General features: G+C 41.8%; 1 protein-coding gene across 1 annotated transcript in view; it reads left to right on the top strand.

Annotated features, from left to right (window-relative positions):
- Nucleotides 1-5,679: 5,679 nt before the first annotated feature.
- The window catches only part of CAPZA2 (capping actin protein of muscle Z-line subunit alpha 2), a 28,377-nt gene continuing 19,084 nt past the window's right edge, over nucleotides 5,680-14,972 (top strand). Inside the window, exon 1 of the mRNA XM_042815932.1 lies at nucleotides 5,680-5,760. Coding sequence (XP_042671866.1) covers nucleotides 5,686-5,760 — 75 coding nt within the window. The 5' untranslated portion in view covers nucleotides 5,680-5,685. The remainder of the gene's footprint in view (nucleotides 5,761-14,972) is intronic.

The raw sequence follows: 14,972 nt of genomic DNA, 5'->3' as shown, positions 1-14,972 counted from the left end.
ATGCTAGAGAAAAAGATTCCAAGTAGTCTTTCAATTTTTTCTGCAAACTTTGATGCTGTGATTTTAACCCTTAAACTTGACTGATACTGGCAATCCATCTAACACCAATAACTGCAAGAATACTTCTAGGATGCCATTTTACTTCACCATAGTGAAATAGATCATAATCAAATTATTAAGGCATTCTGTAATAAAATAGGTTTATAAGCAGCCAATAACCTTCCTTACTCAACAGTGCTCTGTTTCTGCATTTCAGAAGGAAATCAGCATTCTGTCTGTCATCAGAGAATTTTGGATGAAGTGCTTTTGCAAATCTGACAACTTTATCACACATTCAAGAAGTCGAAGGGCAGGTGAAGAAAAAGGGGGGCAAGTAGACAACATTTTTAAAAGCTAACACTGTAGCCTTTAAGTGGTTCACACACTAGAATAGCAAAGATAACAAATGTGCTGGGAGAAGCCTACTGACACCTACACAGTGAGTGAAGATTACATGCTTCAGAATCAACAAAACATCCAATTTTTAGCACCTCTAAAAATCAACATGTAATCTGGATTATGTAAGCATTGCTTCTTCTAAAATGTAGCTCAGAACTGCCTAGCTATTTCCTTGTGCAGCATTTCATCCTCATCATCTTCTTGTTGCCTCCACCTCTTTGCAATTGCTGCTGCCACCATAGCCCACTGAGGCTCCCTTCAAAGACCTGCAACTTCCTCTCTCTGCTGAGGCAGAGTAGCAGCCAACAAGACAAAGCTATACTTCCTTCCTTTGGTTAGCTGCTTTTTGGATGCTCAGCACTCGCTCTTTTTCACCCTCCATTTGTGCATCCCTATCTCCGAATATAGATTCCGTATCACAAATAATCCCACTCTGAATGAGTAGACTTCCTTTGGTACCTCTTGCTCTGGGGGATAAGTAAGTCTTGTTGCAAACAGGGAGCTACTGGTCTGCGTTTAAAGTGAAGCTAAGAAACAACATGGCTATCAACACTGGTTGCTCCAAAAGTAATGCCTCACATTTATTTCCAGGGAAATTGTAACAAAGAGCACAGTAACACTATTGAACAGAGCAAATTCTCAGCAACAAAACACCATTTTTTCAATACAGTCACCACTGGTATATATTTTCACCAGCAATAAACAAGAGCTTTCATGCCTCACTCACAAAAACCTGCACCAGTGCTGGTGACCCACTGTCACACAGCTGCTGTGATGGTGTCACTGCTGAAACACACCACCCACTACCTCACTGTGCTCACATCCACTGATTTCCACAAACTTACAGCAAGCATTGATGAATGTCAATGGGTTCAACTTTTTTCCACTTGGAGAATCCAATGACACACCTTTGCTACATATGCACTTCTATGTCAAATGCCATTTTGTCAGACTGCCCCTCTGCTGCTTGCATGGCAACAAAATTTAACAGAACATTGGTAGAAAGTTTCAACCTCTACTGCCATACCACCACCTCTGGCTGTGGGCCAAACTAACAAAAATAGGAGACATTACTTTCAGAGCAGCCTTCATAATTCCTAAAACATAGATATGTGTCAAAAGAAAGGCAAACCTAGGACTGTGAATTTGAATTACATAAGGCAAGATATATAGTCGACTATTCCTGGAGGGGGTGGGATGGAAAAAGAAGCTGAGAAAGCTCCCAGGAATAGAAGCAGAGTAGGAAGCCACAGAGCAAGCCTGGATCAAATCTGAATGCAATGGTATAATCGTCCCCTAAAACACAGCAAAAAAAATCCACTCTAAATGTCAAGCCTGTCACCCAGATACTTACAACATGCATAGTCATAAACATAAAACACGATGCGAAATTTTAAAAAGCATTTTAAAAAAACATTATTGTTGTGAAACATGATGTTGTGACAATCTTAGAAATGTCACTGAAAAAATCTAAATATCCTCAGAAACAAGACTTCCACAGATGGTAAAGGGCTACTGAGTCATTCTCTTGAATACCTGCTGCAGCCTAAAAGATTGTGTTAGCAAGGAGGAAGCTCAATCTAAAGTCTGTGCTAGAATTAGACTTCATTATAGCTTTCTTCCCTACGTGGCTTTAAGCATTTAGTGTAAGGATTTAGCATTCAACTCTTGCAGAATAAACCTGTTTGCTTTAACTGTTAAGGTTCTGTAAGGTAAAAAGAGTGAACTGGGAGGTTAGCGAAGATCAGATACTGCTCTCCTCTTCCCCCAAATATAGATGCAAATTGGCAGGCAATTCTCAAGGCCCTGAGATCTAACATGTATTTGGCAACCTCAGAAATTGAAGTATGCCTCCTACCAGCTCACAGTAATGTGAGGATTTGTATTGAAAGATGTCAGGATGAAGGGAAGTGCTTCCCACAGAGAGGAGCAAGTAGTAAGGACAGCCCTGCATACCATTCCAAGTGCTTCTCCTGCCACATAGCTGGCAGCAACATCTGAGCAGGTGCAAAGCTCAGCCCAAGTCCACCACTGACCTCAGAAGCATCCTCTGCATTAAACAGGTAGGTACTAGGTACACTTCTCATTGGTTTGTCTTTTGAGCACATGCAAAAGGTCAGCTATCAATCAGAATAATGGAAATGTATTATTATTTTTTCTTTTTCTGCATTACTTATCTCAATCTTTGGGGTCAGTGCAGAAGCCAAGAGGAAGTGTGCTGCGCTAACCACTAGGTACCATTGCCCACTTGACAGTCTTCAGGATTGCTTTGGCACAGAAGCTGTTTCTCTGAAGCCATTTTGACTGCCCAGCAAAGAAACTTGAAGGATGGATTGCTGGGCTTTTTCTCCCAGTCCTGATCAAGGGTGGGGGTCTGGGCCTACAGAGTCGCTACCAAAAGAAATGACAGAATCAGTGCAGCAAAACAGCAAGGCGCTTGATCAGCAGCTCTACAGTGTTTGATTAAATTAAGTAGAACTCAATAGCTGCTTTATTTTATTTTATTTTAAATTGTCTTTCTCTCTTTGCACTAGTAAACCACACACTGCTCATCAGACAGACCGGGCAGCCCAGAGTTCCAATGTGGGATTAGAAATTCATTTAAACGTGGGCTGGCTAGTTAGTAATCGCATATTTCACTTTATTGCATGTAACTGTAGTGCAAATTAAACTTTGATTGATGTGTAGAGACAGTGGCACGTCATGGCATAAGAGCTAGTGGTTGGAAATTGAGTTCGCTCAAACTAAAACAGCAGGTGAGGAAATATAACTTCAGATAAGATGCAGATAAATTCCAAACTAACTCAGGCATCACTGCTTTATTTATACTGCAGTCACCCCCTGAGGAGATATTTTCTAAGTTACTTTTTAATCTTGGCATCATTAAGCTTCCCATCCTGTGATTTGCTCTGCATCTTCAGAAATCTTTTAGTTCTCCTTCCTTTAAACTCCCTCTGAAGTGTCCATATTCTTCCTGAAAAGACACAAAATCACTTCAAAACACTGAGTCATAAGGCAAGAGCAGTACTTATTTCCACATTATTCTGATTATTCATTTCCCATTAAGTCCTAAGGTCACAGTAAAGCACCTGCCAGTGTAATATACAGAAGGTTCCCACTAATATCTGTGATGACTAAATAGTCCTCTCCTGAATCATTCCTCTCACCATGATAAATTTCTGCAAATTTTAAGTAAAAATCCCTTGTTTAAACACAGTAAAACCTGCAGCTAATTATCGTATCTTATGAGAAAATCAGTCATGTTTATTTGCCAAGACCTACCTTCTTGAGTGATCCTCTTTTTACGTTTTAAATAAAGCAGTTTCCTTGGCAATACCCCAGTAGCTGGCAAATCCCAAAATCAACACAGACCTCCCCAGCTGGTTTATTTTAAGACTCCTGTGTAGAAATTATCGATTCCTGTTGCGTGAAACTGAATGCTACGCAATGCTTTCCTTGCTACAGACCATTAACTGTAGTTGTTAACTCCAAACAAGTGAGAGATGTTGCCAAACCAAACTACGTCAAGACATACCTTTCTTGTTTTATGCTCTACTGCTTTGCCTCTAGCAAGGACCTCATCACATATAAGGTTTGTTTGTTGTTTATTTTGTTCCCAACATGAACAGAGTACTGTTCATTACCTTTGTCCACCATGGCTACAGATATTTAAAATCTCTCTTCAACTTTTCCAAATCAGACATGTTGCCCAAATTGTACATTCACTGACTTTTTTATTTCCATCTTTTCTTTGTATATTGATTTTCAGTGGCATTGTTCTTCCAATTTTCCAACGCCCACTTGACCTGCAACAACCATTTACGCAGTATTGCTTTCTTTTATTTAAATACAACAGTCCCCTTAGGGCATCTGGAATGCTACAGATACTGGGAATATTTTGCTGTACAGCACATGACAGTATTAAGCAATTTTATATGGCAGCTGTTGCAACAGAGATGGATGAACCTCAGAGCATACCAAGATCTTTTGCTAGAAGGTGACTGTATCATACCACTAATTATAATTGACTTAGATCTATCTCGACATCTGTACATTTTCCAGTCAATGATCTGCTTTTCCTTGTCCATCAGAGCTTGGGTGAACACACTGTGCTTAACCAAGAAGAAACTGGTTTTTTAATTCTTTTCATAAAATTATCACTGTATGTGAAATTATGCCCTGCCATACTTCCTTCACTTTGAAACAACGATAAAAACTTAATTCCTCCCAATACTAGGAATAAATCCTTAAGAATTTCACCTTATTCTCTAGCAAGATTAGGTGGACCATTGTAGATCATATTTCATTTAACGAATAAGAGCTTTAATTATCTCATTATTCCAAAACCCGGACTTTGTAACAGCTAATAGCCACTCTGGCATAACATACTAAGCCTCTTAGCTTTTCAATTCTGAGGAACAAGGTATAACCATCAATTCCAACATCCTCATCACAAGACCCTACCCACAAACTTAATTATAATAATCGTGTGATCTTTCTCAAGCTCCAAATTGTCGTTTTGGTTTCTTGGTACTAATACAACCGAAAGGTGTACCCAATAAAAATAATGTAATGTTTGGATTCACATCATAGCGCTGAAGGGTTGTCATTTTTCAGAATGCGGAATGAGGATTTTCGTGTTATTTCATGTGCATGTGCTATTGTACCACACAGGAAACTGGCATCCCTATTAATGAGATGGTGCTTACAGTCGTTTTATTCAGCCTTTATCCCAGTATTCCACACAACCCAAGCAGCAGAACTTGGCTGGCTAACTCCCTCATTTCCCATGTTTTCTCTAGTTGTCACTGAGAAACAGGAAGGGTATCTCAGAAATATCATCTGACTCTTCTCAGCCTTCGGCTTCCTTTTTCACCACAGCATTTCAGCTTCCTCAGGGCTTCCTTCCGTCTCTCTGAGCCCGGAGCTCAGACAGTCCCGCCAGGAGGGCGCTGGAGGGAACCAGCTCCTGAGCAGCGCCTGACAGGAGATGAGGAGCGCTCTCAGCCAGCGCCAGTTCTTCTACCATCCCCTGGGCTCCTGGTAGATGAAGACACTAAATTTCGTGGTCCCCAAACGCAATAGCAGCCCCCAAACCCAAGCGCCATAACTCCCCTGCATTCTCCGTCAGCTCCAGGCGTCCGCCGCCTACCGCCCACCGCCCGCCCTTCCCGCAGCCGGCTCCCGCCTCAGCAGCGCACATGCGCAGACGCGCCGCAGCCGTAGGGGCGGGGGCGCCCTTCCTGCATGCGAGGGCGGAGCCGCGGGGCGCCGGACGGCAAGATGGCGGACCTGGAGGAGCAGCTCTCAGATGAAGAGAAGGTAGGGATGGGCGGCACGGGGACGCCGCTCCCCGCCGCCGAATCCCGCTCTTCCCCGGCCTTCTGAGTCGACGGGCCGCGGGACCGTCGCCGTTCGGGGCCGCCCCAGCGTCCCGGCCCGTCAGCCGAGGGCTGGAGGAGGGTCCGCGGGCGGGAGGGGGGGCAGGGCCGGCCCGGGGCAGCTCCCGCCGCTCCTTGTAGGGTGCGAGGCGGACGGGAGAGCGGGGCCCGGCGAGGCGGGATCCCGTGTGCGCTGAGGGCGGCGGCGGTCGGGGGACGCTTGGCGGCGAGCCGGGGGTAGAAAAGGCTCCTCCGGCCCTTCCTCCATCTCCGCTTCCCCTTTCCCGGGCCTCCTTTTCTCCCCAGGGATGGGGCCGTACCTCGGCCTGGCCCCCGAGCCGGGGTGCCCTCAGGGAGGAAGGGTGTGGGGCGAGGAAGGCTTTCTCGTTTCTTATTAGGCGGCGGCAACGGAGGGAGGCTGAGGTCGGGGATCAGAGGGTCCGTGCTGGCTGGGAGTGCGTGTGTGTGTGGCCTCTGCTTGTGGCCGTGGGAACTCCTCCGGCTTCAAGCAGATTTTCATAGGACATTTCTGAAGGAGCAGCGTGTGTTACAAGAGCTCCGTTACCAGCAATTTGTGCCTTCCCTTCAGAACCAGCTTCATGGCAGCTGCCTGCTCAGCGCCGGGCTGCGATGCTTTGTGTGCATGGCGCACATCTTCACATAGTGCACAGTTTTATGCATTTCTATCCTAAAAAAACACGGACTGTTGTGGCAGCAGAAACTTTGAGGTGACTTAAGTGTTGGACACATCAGAAAAAAGAAATGCTTTAAACTTCTCTGAAGTTAGAAGATAGATGTCCAAAGTAAGATAGATTCTCTGTACTTTTGTAGGTTGACAGGGCTGTGTTTCAGAGCTGGAGAGGCGTTGGTGGGCCAGGATGTTGAGTGCATATATCTCTAATTTCTATTCCCAGCCACAGGTTTTGAGATTGGTCCTCTATCTGGTTCACATGCACATGTGTTATATGTGGCAGTCTGTGACTGTATTCTTTCTAGAATGTACAAGTAACTTTAATCCGCTTGATAGAGTATATGCCTGAACATGCTGAGTCTGCAAGTTAAGATCACAGGGCTGGAGGATGGCTAAACTTAGCAGGAACCTCAGGGTTCACCTGGCCTGAGCAGGTTACCCATGATTGCATCTAGGCTGCTTCTGAAGATCCCAAAGGAGGAGTAACCTATGCCAGCACTCGGCCATAAAGAGCAGAAGTGCTAACTTCCTTGTGCCAAACAGAACTTCCTGTTTCAGTTTGTTCTTATTGCCTCTTGTCCTGTCAAATAACGTAAGGTACAGTGATGCTTTCTTCTTACCTCTGTGTGAGCTGAGAAGCACTGCCTGTGCTCGAGTGACTGATGAAATTAAGTTCTGAACTCTCTTTTGTCTTTTAATTGCAGTTTTTTTTCTCCAAATTGGCACAGACTTTCCAGAGGCTCCTCCTGTCTTCTTGTAATTGAATAAAGTCAGCATTTTTCCATTGCAAATTTAAATGGATTCCTCTATCCATTTCAGTCCTTTATAAAATTGATCGTTCTACATGATTGGAGTTTTCCAAGCCTGACTGTATATTTATTGGCAATAAAACAAAGATGAATAATGCTGCAAGCTCATGGAAAAGCAAATAAATATCCATGCAGATCTTGTGTTACTTCCAGATTTTAATTTTTCACGGAAGAGGCATGTTTTCATGAATCTGAACCTCTTAGAAGGTTTACCAGTGTTATATATATCTCCATGCTGAAATAAGCATTCACTGTGTTCAGTGGCTCTCACTAGTGTTTGGAGAAGCTGTTTACGGACTTATATTTGACTCTGACATGTAACTTATTTTAGGTAGCCTTTTAGCAATGCTTTTGAAAGCACTGATATATTTAAGTTGTGCTGTCATTTTACAACAAAAATGTATACTGCTTAAAAACTATAATCATTTTCTGGTGATATTAAACTGATAAGTTTGTGCACTCTGAGTTTTCTAAGTAGAAGATATATTCAGTTTAAAGCATTTGGGGGATCTGAGTTACTGCAAAATGAAGTGAATAGATTTGCCTTCTACTGAGCCACTAAATGAATACTGTATAAGGAATGAAATTTCGATGTGCAAATACTTTGTATACATATATATCTTGGACTTTACTTCTTCAGTTTAATTCATTCCTGATGTCTCAACTAACACTTTCTGTGAATGATACAGATTTTTTTTTAAGCTAACATTTACGAAGCTAGACAAGATTTTTCTTAAGCATTGAGTTTTAGTGAGCTGAAATAATGCTGCTGGGTAGCACGTGGAAAGCACTTCTCCCTCATCTAACAGGGACTGTAATGTAAATCCAGAAGGAATGCCACGCGTACGAACATTCATTTTCACAGGGAATAATCATATTGCTTCTTTGTGTAACTTTCTCCCTTTATATGAAACAAAGGGCTTCAAGGGCTGACAGACAGTTGGTGATGCTATGGGAAGTTTTGATAGAGATGTGGTATCACTTAATCTCCCACTGTAGCTACAAGTTATTGAACTGTGCTTGGTTTGTGTCTTGCTCTGTGTGCAGGCAGGAACTGTAAGTGCTGCAAAGGCAGAAAGAAGTGCTTAGTTCAGGTAAGGGAGCTCTAAAACCAAGGAAGGAGAAGGCCAATTGCGAGAAAACGTCGTTTCCCTGTTCAGGATGGTGTATCATAGGATTGAGTTGGAAGGGACCTTTAAAGGCCATCTAGTCCAACGTCCCCTGCAATGAACAGGGACCACAGCTAGATCAGGTTGCTCAGAGCCCCGTCCAGCCTGGCCTTGAGTGTCTCCAGGGGCAGGGCACACAGCAGCTCTCTGGGCAGCTGTTGCAGTGCGTCACCACCCTCATCATAAAAAACTGTTCTTATATCGCGTCCAAATCTCACATTTTTATGCTTGAAAGTATTTGTTGTTTTGTTGCAACAGACCCTGCTACAGAGTCTGTCTCTTTTTTTTATTAAAGCCCCTTTTCAGACACAGGAAGGCGGCTCTCAGGTCTCCAAGAGCCTTCTCTACTCCAGGCTGAACAGCCCCAGCTCTCAGCCTGTCCTCAAAGGGGAGCTGTTCCATCCCATGGATCACCAGGGGCTGTCCAGTACTGAAGACAGCTTCTTTGAGACACAGTGGTTTGTGGTGTTCTGTAGGTCTCTGAAAGTAAAGAATGTTCCAGTTAGGTGGAAAAGAAAATATTATGTTTATGTTTCAGTCTGTAAATAAAAATTAGATGTGAGAAGTGGAAATATTGAAGTCCAGAACTTTTAAGAGAGACAGCAGTGGAAAATCATCACTTTCCTTCACTTCAGAAGTAATTTGTCCTCTGATTAAGTCTTGAATAAAAAAATCTATTTCTTTATCCAAGATATTTGAAGTAGGGTTTTTTTAAGCTCAGTAACCATTTTATGCAGTGTATTTATGTTTCAGTTCCTGTACAAATTGCTCTACCTCTGGCTATGTCAAGCTGATAAGCATATATAAGAACGTTTTGGTTTTTTTCTATGAGCTTATTAATGTGTATATACAAACTGCAATTTATTTACATGAATGCAAGCAGTGCTTAACAGAAGGGATTATTTTCATTGTAGAAGATGTATTTGTTAATGTAAATACTTATTAATAAATAGCACACACAAAATAGGGCTGCAACTGTTTGAATCCGAAGGATGTTCTGTAGTCAGTGCCTTTTGGTGACTCATCAGGATGTGTTTGCTGTAGGGTTTTTTGTTTTTTTTTTTTTTCTTATTGCAATGTAAACCCCCCCCCCTCGCTACAAAGCACAGGAGTTAAATAGCCGTTGATGTGGAGGTAGCCTGAGAAAACAGAGATGTCTTCAGTGAAGAAAGAGGAGAGCGTTGATGGGAAGATAGAGAACATCACGATGTTTTTTAATGCAAAAATAGCTCACATTCTTTGAAATGCTGAGCATGGAAGTGAGTGTGTTTTCAAACATGGGATCAGAAAGGAACCCCGCCTCTTTCAGTAAGGTTTTGCCTCAGTGTAGTTCTACTTGTTCAGGGAGGCATATTGAGTAAGGTGGAGTTTAGCAGTCGGCCAACTGGCTGGAGGTAAAACAAAACTTCCCTTCTGATGGGGAAATGGTCCCATTTGTGAAAATGAACCTGCTTTGCTACCGCATATTTCCTGGTGCATTAGGTAACTTGACAGCTTTTTGAACTAGGTGTGAAAAGCTGCACAGCTAAGTATAAATATGCTAGCAAAACTCTGCAGTGAAATTCATAGTAGTTAAGGAAAACTCTTTTCTCTAGTAAATGCTTTGAGATGAAAAGTCTAAACCAGTAAAATGCATTGTCTTGTGTCAAGGCTCTGTATGTCGGCAGCAGAGCTCCCTGTGCAGGGGCAAACCAACCCACCAGCTCAGAAGCATCAGTAGGCTTTTTTTAAAGATAGTTATTCTTTTAAAAATAATCTGATTTTTAAATGCTGATGTTTAGTAAGTCAATTTGTGCTCTAAATCATTTGTTTTGGGAGGGTCTGAAATCTTAACTTTTGGAACTACCCCAAATGAGACTTGGAGACTGTAGGAAATGAGGATCAGAACATTTTGGAGTAGAAGCAAGATTTTAATAGTCAGCTATGGATATGATTGCACAATAATACGTAACTGAAAGGGATGTTTTGCAGATATTCTAATGTTCTTTCTTTGTAGTTCATAAATGTATACTTTATAGTATATTAAAGATGTAGCTTTGCTAATCTGTCTTGCAGGGGAACCTTGTGAGCCCTCCCTCCTGTTCTTGAAGCTCTGAAAGGAACTAGGAATGCTGTAGCGTGTTCCTGTGGCTGAGAATCTTCTAATAATTGAATGTGAAAAACATGCGAACAGTGACTGTGTTAGTGTTTGTTTAGTTTAGTGTGTGTTTAAGTTAGTGTATGTTTAAGTTATCACATTGTGGAAACAGTCTCATTGTCAAAGTTAATATTTTTCCATGAGTGAAACAGAACAGATGCTTTGTAGAGGGGGTTGCTTTCCTATAGATGTAAGGTTCAACTTAATGGTTACCATTTGATAAGACTTTGTGACAATTCTTTAATAAGAATGAGGAAGTTGAGAGTGCATCTCAGACTGCTGTGTAATTCTGAACGTGGCAGCCTTCCCAAGGCTTTTTTATGTCCATAGCTGAGGTAGGGAAATGTGTTAGTGTGACTTACAAGAAGATTTTCAAAAATGCATCGCTACTTTGAGATCAAAGGACAGAATCAAAACTGTAATCGTTTTGTCTGTATGAAAATGTTGAAAAATTGATCACTTACTGTATGTATAACTGCAAATAATAGTTTATTTGTGGAGTGGCAAGCTGGAAGAAACTCCTGGAGGTATCCCAAATGCTGCGTTGTCCAAGCAGGCCAGCTCAGATCATGTTGCTCAGGAACTTGCCCTTTCGCATTTGGGTACCGTTGAGGATGGAGGCTGCACAGTCTGTGGGTGACCTGTTCCAGTGTCTGACAGCATTCACACTCAGAAACTGTTCAGTGACAGTTTCTCATGTGGCAGCCTGTCTGATCCTTATTGTTTATTTTCACTACGTGTCTCTGTAAAGAGGCATGATGCAAAGCAAACTTGCCCGCATTCTGGACAAGTTAAAAACACAACAAAACAACCAACATCTGAGACTTGAAGATGCATACAAATGAAAGCTGTTATTCTAAATCAAAGTGATTTCTAAAACTGCAATTCATATTTTCTTTTGTTATGACCAGTTTGAGGAGACTGGATGCTTCCATGCGTTCTGACCGCATTGTGGACTGCATATGTATGAGGGGTGCACCATCAGAAGCCTGGCTTCTGCTTCTGTGCTCACACAGCTCTTGTGGAAGCTTGCTACCCAGGGAACCTCACCAGTTACATTTATGAGGTTAAAAAGAAAATAACTCCAAAATAGAGAAAAGTAGTAGAACAAGTTACTGGCTGATCTATCAGTACTTGAAATGGGAGAGAATGAATGATCTATGATGTGGTAGATGAAGCTTTCTATTGCTCAATAGCAGTCATCAACCTACAGTTCTGCTGTGAAATATCATCCTTGTTTGATTTCATTTCTGCAAACCAAAGAGGAATGGTATAAAAATTCTAACCACAGTATATGGCAAATCATATTTTTCTCAGACAGAACTGTATTAAACTGAATTTTAGTTTCTGAAAATGAGGTTTTAAAAAGTTGGAACAGCATAAGCAGAAATGAAAGCAGATTTTTAAGAGCATGGAGTTGCTGTTTCCATTGCTGAGTAATCAGCTTCCAGAATGCAAGGCTCTTCATAACTTGCTTCTTAATTTGACCGAATGTTAAAACTTCAGAACTGCAGATTAACTTTGAGAGATAATTTTAAGGCACTGTAGTGGCAGGGGTGGATTTGGGTATGGGCAAGGTGCATCTCAGTCTGGGAGTAGGTGTTTCTCGCAGAGCAAGCTCTGCGCTTCTTCCTTTTTACTCCCCGCTGCTCTTGAATCCAGGCTTGGTATCCTTGGAATAATTAATGTTCAATGATGAGCTTGAACTAATAGGAAGGCTCACTTCAGAAAGGTTTTACAGTGGATGAGTATTCTGCACATGTAAATGGAGGATTTGTCATGTTGTGATGGATGCTGCTATGCAGCAGCTGCTGAGAAAGAGAGGCCTGGTTGCTGGAACTGAGGAGTGCTTGCATTGGGCTGGCAGAATGGCGTGGTTCTGCTTTGGGGAGGTGGCACTACCAAGTCTTTTGTGTAGGTTTGGTTAGCCATGCTGTATGCTTTTAACTTCTCAAACAAAAGTTAAGAGCTTTGCTTTACAATAAGTGTAAGATTTCACGGCTGTTTTGATTCTCTAGGAATGACTCTTGCAAGGAAATGATGAGATTTTTATGGATCAGATAGATATTAAATAAGCATCAGAAAAATACCTTGCTGCTTGCCTTCTAGTGGTTGCTGGGTAAGAGCTAGCTGTAAATCTACATCAGATCCTTTGTCAAATCATAGGGGGGTTGGGCTAGCTCCTAGCTGGCTGCCCAACGTGGTATTTTGCGTGCTGGATTGGTTAAAAATGTTCAGGTTTAATACTATGTTGAAGTGTGCAATACCAAAGAATAAGTTTTGGTGATGTTTTGAAGCATGTTGAGTGCTTTAGAACACAGATGTAGTTTCCTGAGAGCAGGACTAGATGCAAATTTATTGGACACACCTCTGTTTTTCAATTTGCTGTTGTCCTCAGAGATTAAAGAGCTGTTAGAAGCACGATGCATGAATAAAAAGCTGGATTTTGTATAAATTCTGAACTTGCAATGTTCTCAATTTTTTCAGCTGTTTTGGTAATTTCCTGGTTGCTCGTATGTGTGAGCTTTCAAGCGCATACCTGGAAAAAGGACTACAGAAAAGATAAATTGGAGTAAAACCACTGCAGGAATAATGTTCTGCACTACAAGTTTGGGACATGTGGTGCCATGGTTCTGGAATCTCCTTTGTATGTGTGTTGTTTTCCTGGCCTGTTTGTTCTCTAGCTCACTGCTGGCAAGGCGCAGGCTTTCAGAGAAATACAGATGCAGGCAAAAAAAGATACATTCAATTCCCTATAGTTTAATTAGCAGTACTTTATTTTGTTCACAGATTTTAGTAACTGATGGTGATAGCTGAAGTTTCAGATTGATGTTGATGGTTTAAGGTTTACAAACAAAACGTGTTTTGCTAAATTCAGTACTGTTCTAATGTTTCTGAATTAGTGTATAGGAAGTGGGTGACGTTACAGAGTGAAAGCAATCAACACTTTTCAAGATGGTTATTTTTTGTGAAAATAAATTTCATCATCTGAGTCAGTACTTCAGACAGGGCTATTGCCTGAACTGGCTACTGCTGACTGCTATCTGAAGTACCTCATTGTCTCATTTTGACTAGGATTTACTTTTTTCACTGCTATTAAGAGCTGGTGGTGTTACATGCTATTAAATACTTGTGTATTATTTTTAACAATTCCATTTTTAAGTGAAAGGGTTTATCCAATTCAATATGATACGGCGTTTTTGTCCCCAGGGGCTGACTTAGATTGATACAAGGATCTGTTCCTTTTCTCTTTATTGTTTCAGTTTACAGAATACTTGCTAAATGGATTGAGGAAAATATTTGTTCTACAGATTTAATGCAGCTTCAGGCATCAATATGAAGGAAATGTCTGTTCATTTAAAGCCGCTGATATGGAATGTGCCCCTCCTTTCCTGTGCCACAGAGCCACGTTTTTGCTGTTCTCTTTCTCAGCTCTCCCAGAAGTGCACTGAATGCCATAGTGCATTTTTTCAGTTGAGGTTGGAAGCAAAGCAGTTGCAAACGTCATTTTCATATTCATCCCCTCCCTGCCACCAAAGGCAGTGAAGCCTTTGCTCCGTGTCTCTGTGAGATGCTGCACATACCAGAATGCTTCTTTGCTATTTGGAATCATATCCACAAATGTGAATTTGTTTTCTTGAGATGCTGAGGAGATGGTTTGCTGCCCACTCGGGGTAATCCGTTTCTCATGCATGTTCTCAGAGCTTGTCTGCCCCTTTGAAGGCTTATTCATCTCACCAATCTGCTGGCAGCAAGAAGCAGCAGTTCTGTGAAATTCTTACAGTGAAGGAATTGATTGCTGTGTTCTTGCCACCTTCTACAGCCATTTTTTGCTTCATCAGTTTGCTTCTCTGTATGCTCACGTAAGTAGACAAGCAGTGCTGATACAAAGGAGTTTGTAGATTGGGTTCGTGGGGCACCCAGGTGAGAGGGGATGGAGATTATTTATTTTGGTGGCAGCAGCACAGCAGATCAGTTTATGCCATTTGCAAAACACCCCCAGATCATTTTTATTTTAAAAGATGTATCATAATTGCTGGTGGAACATTCTGAGGAGTATCCAACCCTGGTATTTAATTAACTGAAGCTAGTGAGTTCCAAGTATGTACCTTTCTAAAGAAAGCCAGTTGCTTTTTTTTGTAGTTGTTTTAAGCATTGAAGGATTCACAATCTCTGAACTCTTCTGATGTTTGCAATACTGACAGCTCATCAGCCATTGTATCTTGTAAGTGATTTCTAAGGTAGCTGATTGACCCTTGGGCTGTGTTCCATGATATTCTACATGCATCAGTGCAAAGTGAATTTTACTTGGTACCAGATACCAGAGCACTTTAGTTGTTCATTGAG

The sequence above is a fragment of the Centrocercus urophasianus genome, unplaced genomic scaffold (genome assembly GCF_019232065.1).
Source record: "Centrocercus urophasianus isolate 14NV4802_14NV808 unplaced genomic scaffold, USGS_Curo_1.0 seq_15, whole genome shotgun sequence".
Classification (NCBI taxonomy): Eukaryota; Metazoa; Chordata; class Aves; order Galliformes; family Phasianidae; genus Centrocercus; species Centrocercus urophasianus.
The sequence above is the reverse complement of the archived record's forward strand: the minus strand, read 5'-3'. Positions and strand labels throughout refer to the sequence as shown.